Source organism: Vidua chalybeata, chromosome 24 (assembly GCF_026979565.1).
Source record: "Vidua chalybeata isolate OUT-0048 chromosome 24, bVidCha1 merged haplotype, whole genome shotgun sequence".
Lineage (NCBI taxonomy): Eukaryota > Metazoa > Chordata > Aves > Passeriformes > Viduidae > Vidua > Vidua chalybeata.
Genome location: NC_071553.1, coordinates 5423381 through 5438047, shown reverse-complemented (window position 1 = coordinate 5438047; position 14667 = coordinate 5423381). Strand labels below are relative to the sequence as shown.

The 14667-nt window shown below is 54.2% G+C and overlaps 1 protein-coding gene across 5 annotated transcripts in view; it reads right to left on the bottom strand.

Annotated features, from left to right (window-relative positions):
* Positions 1-247: 247 nt before the first annotated feature.
* Positions 248-14667, bottom strand: part of ANKS1A (ankyrin repeat and sterile alpha motif domain containing 1A) — a 73015-nt gene continuing 58595 nt past the window's right edge. For 3 of the 5 annotated variants that reach the window (XM_053964066.1, XM_053964069.1, XM_053964070.1), the window contains 10 exons: positions 11249-11347; positions 10749-10901; positions 10520-10627; positions 8700-8858; positions 8242-8367; positions 8037-8108; positions 7582-7668; positions 7092-7229; positions 6301-6471; positions 248-5164 (listed from right to left, as the gene is read on the bottom strand). In XM_053964066.1, coding sequence (XP_053820041.1) covers positions 5045-5164; positions 6301-6471; positions 7092-7229; positions 7582-7668; positions 8037-8108; positions 8242-8367; positions 8700-8858; positions 10520-10627; positions 10749-10901; positions 11249-11347 — 1233 coding nt within the window. In that variant the 3' untranslated portion in view covers positions 248-5044. The remainder of the gene's footprint in view (positions 5165-6300; positions 6472-7091; positions 7230-7581; positions 7669-8036; positions 8109-8241; positions 8368-8699; positions 8859-10519; positions 10628-10748; positions 10902-11248; positions 11348-14667) is intronic. The other 2 variants (XM_053964067.1, XM_053964068.1) reach the window with 2 other exon arrangements.

The window sequence follows — 14667 nt, the reverse complement described above, 5'->3', positions numbered from 1 at the left end:
CACAATGGCTGCAGACCCTCGTGCTGTCTTTAACAGAACATTTGAATGTGATTTTACGCATAAATTAGACTCGAAATAATAATATTCAATGTTTGGGTCATCATGACTGACTGCAGAAAAAGCAGCTTCAACCAAAGCTCCCAAACCCCCGCAGCCAGTGCCTGCAGGATGAGAACTGCCCTGCTTTGACACAGACCCCCAGGAGGACTTGGGCACAACACTGGGGCCACACACAAGAGCACACACGTGTGTCTAAGGTTGTTTATTAATTCGGTCTGTTCTAAGTTGTACAATTATGAAAACAACAAAACGACTGCTGGAAGCCCAGGAATATTTACAATCTCGCCTTGTTGTAGTGAGGTCAGTCTATGTTCTTGCACAGATTGGTTATGTTTGGTACCACAAGATGTTTAAAATTCAGACAAATTTGAACAGATTAACAATTGTATATACAGGAAATAAAAGGAAATTCAAGTATCAAAATACAGACAGATTAAATAACATTTGTATTACAAATCAGCCCCACTGCCATACATCACAATGAGCAAAAATGTCCACATTGCAAACTGAACTCGTTTGTCTCTGCCCTGTCAGGGAATCCCAGGTTATTCTTCTGTGGGTAAGAAAAATGTCTGAGCTGGGTTGACTTAGCGAGAACAGCACAGGTACTTTTCTTTTGGGAAAAAAAAAAATTAAGGTAATACCAATGGGAGATATAAAAGGGAGACCTTTGCAACACGACAGCGTTGTGAGCGCTGTGCCGGCTCCGAAACATGGATCTGAGCAGAGCCAGGGAAATGCTGCTGCTGCTGCTGGAAACTTCTGAGGTGGGTGGAAGGAGCATTAAAGCATTGGCTCCACCTCAGCTGCACACAGAACGGGACTTGTTCGGGGTTTTTTGGCATCTGCTCTGTGTCTCAGCAGCCTCCTGAAGGTACAGACTTCACTACAGGTACAGCCTGGAAGGTGCTGCGTCTTCTCCCTGGGAGGGGGGACAGGCATGTACCCCAGAAAAGTTGCATAATTTCTTCTAAAAAGAACAATCCCAAAGCAAGTTTAAAGTTAGTTGAACAGCTAAGGTTAGTGCTGGTTTTTTTTTTTTTTTTCCTTTGTAAACAGAAAATAAAAAAAGGATAAAGCATCTTCAATTTGAAAAAAAAAATCATCCCCTCCTATAAAAAGAAAGACAAAACTTGGCAACTCTGTTTGCCAGCTGTGAATGAGGGCTCAGCCCGCAAACCAAAGTCTGTGAAACACAATCTGTCTTTAAAGAGAGGAACAGAGGAGCCTCAACTCCTCCTGGGCAGGTAATACAGCAGATGCAGTTGGATGCAATGTCATGTTCAGCACCAGAAATTTGGGGCAGTTTCCTCCAGATAGCACAAAACCCTGCAGGGAGGAAGAGCCTGAATACTGCACAGTGGGTGGGTGAAGGTGGCCAGGAGCCAACGACTGGCACAGCCCAGGGTCAGTCTCCAGCACCGAGTCCCTCGAGAGACCCCACCACACTGAACTGCCAAAACAACTGCTCTGTCTGTGAGGTGAGAAAGGGAGTATCTGGCTAAAGAATGGATCACTAAAGACAACCACAGGTTTACACGTGGGGCTGGAATGGACCACCAGGGTCACCGAGCCCAGTGCCTGAAGATTGGAGTCTTCATCACCACGTTACCTCCAAGCCAACCTCCAAAAAAGCTCACGTGTCAGAAAGGAAAGGTATCCCTCCTCCCAAGCAGAGGTTCAATTTGCAATCTCACCAAAGACTTGTTGCCAACACACCAAATATTTACACTTACACCAGTATGAATTGCAACATGTGCATAACAAGGAATGTTAGGTTTCCTAAATTCATTGACTTAACCCAAAATCTCCACTCCCCCTTCCCAATCCTTTACAGGTCTGTGCCCTTGGGATTATGGTTCACTTCCCTCCCAGCCTCACTGGTGAGAGAGACTAAAGGAAACCCTGGCATACAGCAGCAACTGGAGTTAAACAGGAATTACTCGGGCACAGCGTTCCCGTGCGGCAGCAGGTCCCACAGCCCGGCAGGGCCTGACGAGATCACGACAGACGCACTGCGCTGCGTTTTGCATCTGAAGAATTCCAATCACAACCATTTTAACATTCTCCCCAGAGGGGAACAGTCTGAAAACACGTCAGTCACAGCCCAAACCACTGTGAAACACTCTGTAATTCAGAAGAAAAGCGAGCACACAGCACCTTTGAGGCGGTGTCTTTGGGGACACTGGGCTCGGATGGGGCCAAGTCACCCTCAGGCTGATGTGGTTTGTCCTTGGGGATGGACTGTTTCAGTGTAATGCCCAAAATTTAACTCCTTATTTGTTCATCTTCTGAAACGGTTGCACTAATTAAATAATGAGCTAGTATCAAAAAAGTGCTAAATCACAATTGAATATACTTAAAAAAACCCTTCAGGGCATAACTGCATTTAAAAACAAGACAGGTGCACAGAGGCTGGAGCAGGGAGTCGTCCCCAGGAATTCAGTGCGGAAATGGGAAGAAACAGGGTCCTTGCCACAGAAATGTCAAGTATTGCAACACGACAGTTCGGGGGATAAGGAAGCTTTGTACCATCGGGGATATTGGCCACAGCTGCTCTGGGGTGAAAGATCCTTTGCAGATTCTTTTCCTCAGGTTACTTCCATTTGCTACAAAAGCGTGGAGTGGCTTGGAGAACAGGCTGCAGACTTACCCTACCAGGTTCTCACACAGGAGGAAGTGATCTCCAAGAATTCGGCGCTCTCTCCTGTTCACCCAGAGCTGAAGCAGAGTAAGTACCATCAGAAATGTGCACACCACGCCCCTGCTAAGACTTTCTATCGTGCTCCTCGCCGGACAGCGGGATTCTCAGTAAATAAAAATCTGTTGGCTGTTTTTTTTTTCCCCTCACCAAAAAGCTGCAGCACTACATTGAAACCGTGAACTGGATTTGCTCTGTGTCACTTCATTAAAAAAGAAACGGGTCGAACGATGTTTTGTCTCAAACTAGGAAAGGCGACATCGTTCTTGGCCTCTGAGTCTGGAGTTTTCCTTTGCTAGGAATGGAGATGAGCAGCTTTCCTTGGCGGAGGCTGGGTCCCTTCCCCCCTCTGCTCTGGAGCCCTCACCGAGCAGCCACGCACCCACTCTGAGGCAGCCACCTGTGCCAGAGGGAGATGATCTTCATGTCAGGAGGCCACTGCGTCCCAGGTCTCTGCCCCGCTACTACATCCCGTGGTAGGAGACGGCTGCCCGGAGCTCAGCTTCGCAGAGGCAAACAGAAAGGAAGATAATGGAATGAATTTCCGAGTCATACAAAAACACGTGCTGGGAAAGGCGAGGCGAACGGCCCGGAGATGGGACACAAAAACCGTCAGGGCTACGGACACAGAGCGGCAGCGGCGCGGTTTGGCAAGGGCTGCCTGTGATCCCTGCTGGGTTTGGTCACCCTCAGAAAGGCACATGCTCTCCTGACCCGGATTTAGGGGGTGTGGAGGGACCTGCCCTTCCCAGCTGAGAGCAGGGGGAGGTGAAGAGCTCAGAGCCTCTGACACTGGGCAACTGTGTGGCAGCTGCATGGAGAACACCTACACGTAGAAACTGCTCTGCCATCCACACCAGGGACTGAGTTTCTCTTAGAGGGACACAGAAACCTTCAGGGCACTCTTAGAGCTTGGAAAAGTGCGGATGGAATGCAAACCAAACTTCCCAGAGCACCTCAGGCACAGCAATGTTCTGCTGTCCACAAGGCCTGGGCTGGCAGGGTGGCACTGCAGGCCCTGGGCAGTGCTGACTCTGTGTCAGGGGACTCTGTGGCATATGAAATGTATGCACTAGATGGAGCTTTCCTTAGTTTTTTTTTTTTTTGCTTTAAGACAACACTTTTAGTCCTCTCATTGGCTTCCCACTGGCTGAGCCCTCAGTCTGAGGTCAGTTTGCCATTAAGTTGCAAATGACTTGGGAGATCAAACTCATTCCTGAGAAAGAGCTAAATAAGGGCTTTGAAACATCAGATTTCACTGCAGGTGAGGGGAAATGGAAGATCTGAGGCAGCAGCTCCTAAGCCACAGCAAAACTCAGACAAGCTGCTACTGGGCCCTAACACTAGGGGCAAATAACCAGGGCTGCTCCCTGACCTCTCCCTGCTGATGCTGCTTGTGGTGCCCAGCTGCCACCTCCCGTCCTCAGCCCAGGGCCAACAACATGTGCCTTTGGAAGCTTAGCCACAGGCTGCCACGTGAGAACTACACCTAGCTCCTGTGAGAAGTCTGGTGAGTGTAAACACAAAGACTACGAGGGAAAGAAAAACCTACAAGGGACTGAAATGCATGCAACCAAACCTCCTGTCATGTCTGAGGGGACAGAGCTCACAGTGGGAAGGATCACACCCAGCCAAACCAACACTCCTCCACCACCCAGAGCAAGTTCTGCACTGGGTGGGCTTTGAGGAAGGAGACTGCGGGCAAGGGAGGCCGTGAGGAAATGGAAATGCCCGTGTGTTATTTGCAGAGAGCATCACAGTGGTTAGTGTCGGTTCGACTGGCAGGGAAGGAGAGGTGAGTTCACTGAACAGTACACAGCCGTGGCTCAGTCGGGAAGAGGAGGATCTAGGAGGAGGGAGTGTGTGCACCATAGAGACAAGAGGTCTCCATCAGTCCAAGGACAAGGTAAGATAGAAAAAAAAGGCCTGGAGAGTATCACATTGCCCCAGGGATTCACAGTGCCAGAGCGAGGGGGGAAGACGTGAAAACGGTGGGCGGCTTTCCTGGATCCACATCTCCGACTGCCAGCCTGCCCTCTCTGCTCCTCCCGCCTCGCGGGCAGCTACAGCGCGTTACCCTTGTTTCCGAGAAAGGAGATTCACAGTGTTCAGCAGCGATCAGGTACAAAAGCCGTTTAAGTCTACAGTCTCCTAAGTGCTGCTGCCTTGGACGCGGTGCCTACGCGGGCTCAGGGCGAGCAGCTGGAGGAAGAGGGAGTTTAGAAGAGCAGACAGATCAGATCGCAAAGGCACGGTTAGACGGGGCGGACGCGGGCGTTTGCTTTAGAAGATAGTGGTCTCATACTTAGTGCTGAGGGTCCGCTTGGAGTCCTGCTTGGGGTCCACGACCCAGGAGACACTGGCATGAGACTGGGAGTCTTGGTCCACTTCAGGGGGATCCAGCTAGAAAATAAGGAGAGAAAGGGCATCTTAGGACACCCGTGCTTCTGGGACAGAACGAGCGGGAACTCAAAGCACAGAGCGCCTGCCTGCCTACTGCCCGTCCCAAAAATGTGCATGTGTGCAAGGAAGCAGCTCTTGCTGGAGAGGCATTTGAGTCCTTCACAGCTAAAACTTGTCTGGCCACGTCAGTCTCAACCCAGCACCCCAAGATGACTCCCTGCATTGGGCTGCGAGTCCCTGTCACCATCAGCGACAGCTTCTCTCATCTCAAACAAGCATGAAAAGCGGAGTGCTACAGAAATGGCACAGAGGGAGACAGCTCCTGGCAGGTGAGCTCCCACGTGATTCACCCTCCTGACCAAGCACGGCTCTTTCCTCTTGTCCTGCTAAATCAGGGTGCCATGGGGAAGTTACCACGCCAGCAGGAGCAGCGGGGTTAGCTGAGAGCTGCCACACTGCATCAGCAGGGACCGGTGGGAGCAGCAGATCCCGGGGTTCATCTGAACCCCTGGTGTGGGCCAGAATGAGCATGGGGATGAACAACAGCGAGGCAGGACACAGGGAATCAGCAGGAAATATAGAAAGTGGGGAGGCAGCCCGGGTCGGTTTGGAATGGAGATGGCAGGAAGAAGGGTAAAGACCTTCGCTCCAGGACTAACAGACTGCAGCGGCAGGTAGGAGGGGCGGTGTGTTGTACAGGTGTGACAGTAACAACAGCGGGTGTCGGGAGGGAGCGGCACCTGAGCGGGGGGAGCAAGCAGAACACAGACAAAAGGAGACATTAAAGGAAGACAGTGGCTTGTGCAGCAGTCCCTGCTCCTCAGCAGCTCCAGTCTTGGCTGGTTTTGGTTATGGGGAATCCCATACTGCAGCTCACTTATGTATTTCACTGCAGCTCTGCAGGGTTTGCACGTGGAAGCTTGTGCTGGACCCAGCAGGGCACCAAATCCCCATCCCGCCTGAGCTATTTCCACCTCTGCCTGCCCTTCTGCTACCAGGAGAAGCAGAACTGACACAGACACAGACCTGCAGGGCCAGCAGTAGGACAAGCACCTGGACCACATCTGGGCTCCCCCCACCACCCAGGTGCCCACAAGAAGCCCCAGCTCAGCCCAGCCCTGCCCACACCCACGTACCGCGGATTTCCTCATGCCTGCTCGTGGTTTAGGCACCGGTTTGGAAGATTTTGTTTCAATCATTTCTCCTGCTCCAGCACCCAGAGGCTTTGCTCTCTGGGCTTGTAGGGCGAGCTGGTAGGCAACCTCGAATGCCTGCCCCAACGTGAGGATGATCTCGTACGTCAGGTTCTTTGAGAGAACACAGAGAACACAAAGATGTCAGATCACCCTGTACACAGTCCCCCTTGTGCTCAGAAGCTGCTCTGGGGTCACAGACCTTCCCATCAGGTCACATCCTGCTGTATCCCTGGCAAAGCCACTGAGCTCCAGATGTGGGGGAGCTGGGGCCACGCTGCCTGCCCCAGGGCCCCCTGCCCACCTGTAAAGCCCCACCAGCACTGCAGTTCAGCAGCATAAAGAAAAATAACCCAAAAGTCTTGTGCAATTTTGATTCTGCCCAAGTATAAAAGCAAATCACACTTCTACCTTCTCTGAGTTGTTAAATCAGCCCATTATGCTCAACATAATTGAGAGCATGTTAGGGGTTTGTGCACGGCACATTCCCCAGGAGAGAAAGCTCCTGCCCTGCTTTATTCAGCGCTGGAAAGGGCAGTAATGAAACCAGACAAATAGTTTCTTTGTCCACAGAGATTCCATGCCACAGGACAGGCATGGAACCAAGACTACTTTATGGTAAAAATGGGTGAAAGAACCCCAGAAAGGAGCAGTCTGTGATTAGCCAATAAAGCTGAGGGATGAAACAAATGGGCAGTGAAGGACCAGGAGATGTGACATGACAATGCACTCACCACATCCACAGTGCTGAAGACATGGCAGTAGTGATGGCTGGTCTGCAGGTCCTTGGTGATGTAGGCAAATGTGCAGAGATCCTCAGGGTCCTGAGCAGCACAGGAGATGTTCCGGATCTCGTGCTCAGCAATGACATTCTGCCGGGGTCAACCACAAGCACCCGTCACCCTTCTGGGGATGGCAAATACACCCGGCAAACAGTGGCTGTGGAGGGTGTCTGGGGACAGGGAAGGGCAATCTCCCAGCCAGACCAGTCCCAGCTCCCTCCCATGGCAGGAATAAATGGCAGCATGGTCCACAAGAAGCCAGTCTGCCAAGCCTTTGGCACTCAGGTGATCATCACCACCTTGGTATTCTCCCCCAGCCCCAGAAGCTCCCCAGGACCAGCTGTGGCTTCTGGAGCCACAAAAAGTGACCTGCAACCCCCAGGCAAGTGGGATTGCAGGCTGTGTCCCTCCAGACACCCACTTTGAGGCATTTTCAGCTCACCTTGTTGGAGGCATCTATGAACTTCACCCCTTTGTATGTGATGGACAGGATTATGGTTGGGATCTTCTTCATGTGCTCCGTAGATTTCTTTAGAAATGAGAACATTCAAGTGACCAACTATGAATGGATGCTCCCTCTTCACCCCCACCCCAGCCCACACCCCTCCAGAGACCCCCAAGCCTGTACAGGAAGTTTTGGGGATCTGAGACCAGGAGGAGGAAAGTTAACTCCTGGAGGAAGCAGAGGGGAAGAGACAAGGACCTGAAGAGAAGAGAACCCTGCCACCACTTCCCCAGTGAAAACTGGGAACAATGCTGAGAAGGGGCAGTTCACCAGAGACAGTGGCACAGCCTGTTGGTGGACAGGGTTTGGGGAACCACTGAGGTCCCCCCTCCCCAACCCACATCATCTCCCACAGGCTGCAAGTGAAGCCCCCGGCCCCAGGGTCTCCGTACCCTCATCTTGGCACAGGCGTCCTGGGTGGACTCTGTCCCTCGGAGGTCTTTGATCAACATGGAGCCCAAGTACTGCGTGAAGGAGGGAGAGATGTTAAATCCTGCCAATCCCAAGGCAACGACACTGCCCTGAGACCCCATGCTCAACAGCCTGAGCCCCAGAGCCTCCTCATCCTCGCCACCCCCACAAAGCAAAGCCACTTACGTTGGCCTCGTACCCGCAGGACTCGAAGATGAGCTTCTCGGGCTGGTGCTGCCAGTTTTGAACAGGGGCATATGGGGCTGCCAGGCTGGGGGGGCGCAGGGTGAGCCTGGACTCCCGACGGTCCTCCTGCATGGGAAGAAGCATGGATGTGAAGCCACGATGGGTTGGAGCAGCTCTCAGTGGGGCTCTTTGAGCTGAGGGGATTGAGATTGGCAATGGCCAAACCCCCCAGGAGCTTAGTGGAGGTAGCACATGGGGTTAAGGTGCCAGTGCTGATGGAAGTGTGAGCCATCCATTTTTGAGGTGAAACTGAGGCATAAAGGAGCTGCTGACTCTAATGTCTGAGGGAAGCTGAGTGTGACTAGCTCCCTCCCTGCATCATCCTCCCTTCTCCCTGGCTCCAGAGATGGGGGAGCCTGTGCAGAGGGCCCCCAGGACACACAAGAACACCCACTAACCTGTGCTTTGTAGCGCTCAGCTCTGGAGTAAGGATCGGTGCCACGATCGTGTTGCCTCTTGGCAGTGTCCCCGGAGGGCAGCAGGAGATCAGCAGATCTGCCTGTGCAGGAGTCGTTCTGGCTCAGGGGAGACGACGTCTGCGACATCAAATCCTGGCACTGGAAGGAGCAGACACCGCAAAGGGACCCAGTCAGCTTGGGCTGTGCTGTGCCCCCCATCACTCCCTCTACATTGCCCAACACAGGGTGCATTGAGTGGACTAACGGGGTCAGCTCCTGCCTCAGTGCCAATCCCACCCTTTACCTTCTGCATGAGACACCTGATTTACTCCAGGATGGTTTCAGCCATGTACTCAGCCCTTTGTGCCCAGCATGCCTCTGAGAGCTCACCCCAGGAGAGCAGGGGACACGCTGGGCTGGGGGCAAGGTGATTCCAGAGGGGTGGGCTCCCTAAAACACTAAGCTAAGCACCCGAGGGCGATGATGATCAGCCACCCCAGCAGAGGAGCCCCGGGAGCCGCCGCCAGAGCGCGCCCTGGGCGCACAGGCACGGCCAGAGCCTCGGCACAGCTGTGGCCGCATTAGTCCCATTCAACCCACTCGCTTGATTTGCCATTGACGTCCGCCCGCCTCCCGCGCCGCAGCCAGCGCTGGAGCTCACCAGCTGCAGCGCCAGGAAATGCTGCAAATGGCCCATTCTCCCAGCCAGCCTCCCCGGGCAGCATCTCAATCAGCTGAGCCCCACGGAGCAGCCTCTCCCTGCCTCAGCCCCCGCTGTGACTTCAGTCTCGCCCGGCTCACGGTGCAGATCCTTTCCTGGCTGCTGGTCCCCCCATGCTCCTCTGCCTGGCACAGGGCACTGAGCAGTGGGTCTGTACTGGGCACCCTCCCAGTGCAGCAGCAGTGTGAACTCTCTCTGTTCTCACACTTGAACCCGGTTCCTAAAAAATCCCGTGTCAGCAAGCAGGGCACAGCAGCCCAACTCGCCTCAGCTGAGGCTGTTTGGGTTGGAAAGCCTTGGGAATCCAAGAGGGCAGAGCTCTGCAGCAGGGCAAGGACCAGATGTTCAGGTTGGGTAAACTCTAATCACTCCAATTCCTGCTCCAGGAAGCTGATTAGCAATCTCTGGGAGGAGGCAGCACGACATGCTACCCCATTCCTGAGCTCAGGGTTGCTCTGAGCCCAGCAGCTTTTGCCAAACTCAGCTCTCAAACGCCAGTTTTCAGGAAGAACGGGGAATGTGATGCTTCCCTCCCAGCCAAGCCCCGTAATAAGGGCCTGACATCCAAATGCTGCCACTCCTGCAGCAAAAATCAACATCCACACATCTTGTCGAGTGTTATTTGGCAGCGAGAGCGGGAGCTCTCAGCAGCCCAGCCGGGCCAGGGAGAGGGCTCTGGATCCCAAGGGTGCAATCAAACACCAAGTCCCAGCTGCAGCCCCTCTCCAGCTGGGCTGGGTCACTCCTGCCTGCTGAAAGCTCCCACATCTCTGACCAGGAAACAAGGGTAAGAAAGTCGGCTCAGAGCTCCCTTCTGTGCAGGGCAGAGGTGGGAGTGGCACCCTGCACCCCTTCAGTGCAGGCACCTGATCCCAAAGGGCAGCCTGACCTTTCCTATGAGGTCAGCATCCAGAGGCTGACCTGCAAGGGCTGGAATTATCTTGCCCCACTCACTGCAAGGCTGCCCCTGCACAAATATTTGCTGCCTGGGTAGCTGGAGAGGATGAGGCGAGCAGCTGTATGGCCACCACTGGCCATGGCCAGATTTCTCCCAGCACTGACACACGAGGCAGGCAGGGAGCCAGGAGCAGGGACTCACTCTCAGCTGCGAGAACCGTGGTGGCTTGGCTGGTGGCTCCTCGTAGGGTCTGTCTGCCAGCGAGGCGATGATCCTCTTCCGATGGCCCAGCAGGTTCACTTTCAGCACCTGCAGGGAGAGATCACGGTCACCACGGGCACAGAGCTACTCTGAGAGATTTGTAGCAAGTCCCAGCCCCAGGGAACAGGGCAGGACCTTGCTGCCCTGGCAGGAGAGGGGTGACACTCACGTTTACTATCTCAAGCTCCCAGAGGTTTTTCACAGTGTCAATAGAGCTGTAGCCACTCGAGAGGAAGGACTGGATGTAATCCTGCAGCCCCAGGGAGTCGAGCCATGCAGGAACTGATGGCTGGCTATTCCCATCACAGCCCAGGGGTTTCAACTGTGAAAGCACAAGAAAGGTGTTAAAAGCTGCAGGAGCTCAGCTCCCAAGGGATATGGGATCAATGAAAATCAGTTTACAGGCCATCACCATCTTCACTAGCCAGTAACAAAAGCACTGTACAAACAAAAACATGCTGGGATCAAGACTGGCAGGAGGAACAGTCCCAGCATGGAGCTACCACCATCCACATAGCCTGGAAGTGCAGTATACTCCTCCTCCTCCTCCTCCTCCCTGCTATTCCCCAAACCCTTCCCACAGCCCCGGAGATGCAGGGTCTGGCTTTTGTTTCCCCTGTGTTCACAGCCATGCTTGGCAATGCCCATCCATCCTCGGCTGGTGCTGACCTTGGGGAGGGAGCGAGCGGCCTGGAGCAGCTTCCGGCGGTGCTGCGGGTCACCGATCCCGATATCCCGAAGGTCCTGGTCCTCCATGACATTACAGCCCTGTGGGGACAGCAGGGAGAGACATGGGAGCAGGGGCCACACAGGTGTGTGAATGGACGTCACACACCTACAGCACCTTCCTGACTTGACCTCCAGCACATCCTGGCAGCAGGAGGAGGAGGAGGAAGAGGAGAAGGATAAAGAAGGCTTCCAAGGCTGGGAGCTCTGCCCCATGTACCGACCTTGGGCACAGAGAGGGCTGGCACGAGCAGAGCTGCAGCACACGAGCACTGCCCTCCCCTCCCTGCTCCGGAGCTGCTTCCAGCCTTTAGCCCCGGGGCATGGCCATGGCTTACAGCCACCTCCCGTGGGATTCGACACACAGAGGCTTTAAACGTCCTGTAACAGTGCCCAGGCAAACCCCAGCCCCCTCCATGCCCGAGCAAGGGCTCTGGGTTCTGCTCAACCTCCCTCCACGGCCACAGGGAAACCCGCACTGCTTTCCCTGGCAGCAGGGGAAGGTCAGGTGTCTCCTCTGGCCCCAGGCAGGGCCAGAGATGCTCCAGTCACCCCACTCTGTGCTGTTAAAACCCATTTTCTGCCCCCTTCCCCCTGCAGAGCAGAAGCACACAGATTCCATCCCCCTTTAAAAGCCCCTGTCACAACCTGCTTCCCCGCCCTCCTACCTGGGCAGAGCTCAGCAGGACACGTCTCCCCACGCCTGGCAGAGCCACGCTGCTGTGAGACTGAAGGCTCCAGCTCGAGCCTGGACCCCCCTCCCTGGCCCTGCCTCCCTCTGCTCCCCAGAGAGCCCCAGCAGGTGTGCGCCGACAGCGCTTCACTGTTCCACATTCTGGTTTTATAAGAGAAACCCAATTAAGGCCGGCTGCAGGGAAGGTGAGGGCAGGTGAGATTGCCAGGCACCCTCCATAAAGGGCAGCAAGGGTTTCCTGCCCCTTCCCATCCACGCTTTCGTGGGATTTCAGCACGTGTGCTTTGCTGAGTGCTACCTGCTTTAAGTGCAGCGAGCTGCCCCAGAGCTGTCCTTGCTCCCGGCCATGCCAGCAGCTGCTCTGCTCCTGCCAGGCAGCATCACTGCCACTTCCATGGCAGGTGTGGTGAAGCAGAGCAGGATGGCACATGGCTCTCCACCCAGGAGCTGCTCTTCCCTCCACCACAGAGGAGTGTTCAGGGAAACGGGGAATTAACAGCAGAGGTAAGAGATGCCCAGAGATCTCTCTGCCACGAGGGAGAGCTGCCCTGCAGCCCAGACTGCTCATTTAGCAAACAGCAAATGAGCAGTGGGTGGCAGGAGGCAGAGACCTCAACACCCCCTGACAGGGCTCCTCTGCCTCCCCCTCCCTTGGCGGGTCAGATCCCACACACTTCATTCCTGGAGAGCTGGGAGGGGACAGGAGAGCAGAGCCTGAGCTGACAGCCACGGCACAAAGGCATTTATTTGTCTAAGAGTTGTTTAAACAACAGAGAAGTCGGGACTAAATGGTTCTGCAGCCCATGGTGGGGGTGGGGGGGTTCATTCTGTGTTTTCCCAAAGGCCAGTTCACAGACAGTTGGGGCCATTGTGGGGGGAAGAGCTACTGCCACTGCCCCAGAGTCCCTGTGCACACCAGACCATGGCCAGACCCATCTGCCCTGCACCCCACAGCCTGTGAGCGAGGCCAAGGGACACCAGGGGCTCACCTGAGAGGTGACACTGCACACCAGGAGCTGTGAGAGGATGGAACCACATCACATGAACTGTTCTGCACCCTTCAAGAGCACACAATCAGTGAGTAACAAGAGGCAGGTTGTTGCTGAACGCTCCAGGCTGCCCATTTGGTGCACAAGCTGCAACTCTCTTGGACTGGGAACAAACTCCCAGCGATTAACACAAGGAGCTGCTGCTGCCAGGGCAGTGACCTCCGGCTGGTGGGCAGCAGCATCCCACCAGAAAGATGGAAACATCCCCTCCCTTTTCTTGTTCATGAATTTTAAGCCAAAGAGCCACATTTAATGTGCATTCCTGTAACAGCAGGGGATTGTGTGCTCAGCTCCGGGGAGGAGGGAAGGGATTAATGGGGATTAACTCCCCTGACAGACACCTCACCTGGCAGGAACGCAGAATTCATCTCCCAGAGAGAGATGGCTTGGAAAGGGCTTTTTGAAATGGACAAAGAGGGCCAGAGCAAATGATGGGATTTCTCTCACATGTTTGGAAAGCAAAGTATTACTGCCCTGAGAAGGGGAGGAACAGGGAGGGACTGAAGTGCCCACAGCATGGCATACCTCAGGTACCTGAAACCTGCAGTTCCCAATGCCTGGGCCTGCTCTGCTCCCCTGACCTGCCCACCGTGGTACTCTGTGGCTCCATCCCCCTGCAGAGAGCCAGGGCTGAGGCTGGGGTAGTGCAGGAAAGATGCTGGCAAGGGCAGAGCTCACAGCCAGCCCTTCCCTTCGTGCCACCGGGACAGCGGGAACACTCAGCAGCCAAATGAGCTGTGACAATGGTGATGTGTAATTTTCATGTATAAAAACTAAACAAGCTTGCTGATCCTATTTACACTTTCACTCATGCTCACTTTCCAGTGTTGAGCCCTTTTTGGTGCTAATCCCCTTTGGCACGGCTGTGATCCCACACAAGCAGCACAGAGCTGGTGGCTCTCGCTCTCCCACAGGGCACCAAGGCAGGGCAGAAGGTGTTCTCCCACCTTTGGCATCTCAAATTAGAAGAAAATTGTTTGCTCTGTAGCAAGGACACAAGGTAGTTAAACACTGTGAAGCCTACAGCTTTCTCCTGCACTCCTTATTTTTATGTGTCACATTCAATTCCCTCGGTGGCAGTCTGTATTCTCTGGGTCCTTAACAAGGATAGACAAAGCATAGCAGCTCTGAACAAATCATTCCAGCCCCTGGTGCAGGAGAAATGTCCTTCAAACCCATCTGGATTTCAGCTCCCATGGAAAACAATAATCTGCCACTAAAAGAGAATTAAATACAAAGACACTGGAGATCTTTTAACCTTTGCCAGCCACATAGAGGAGCCAGACTTTAAACCTGTCTGCACTCAACACGCCCTCAGGCAAGAGCCAAGGAGCAGAGCTGCTCTGCACGGGCCACTGCTGCTTTTTGGTTTTACCCAAAGGTTCCCTTTGGTGCTGGCCACAGGCAGATGCCACCTCCCAGTGCCCTCTGAGGGCACAGGACAGCCCCAGCTCCCACCAATCCCTCCCCAGGTCCTCTGAGGACGGGCTCAGTGGGGAGAGCAGGGCTCTGGGATGTGCTCTGCCATCAGCCCAGTCCTCTAGGCACCTCCAGCAGCAGCCTCAGAGATGCCAATTAGAATCAAAAAGACTTTCCCAAGACGTATTTCCAATTTTATT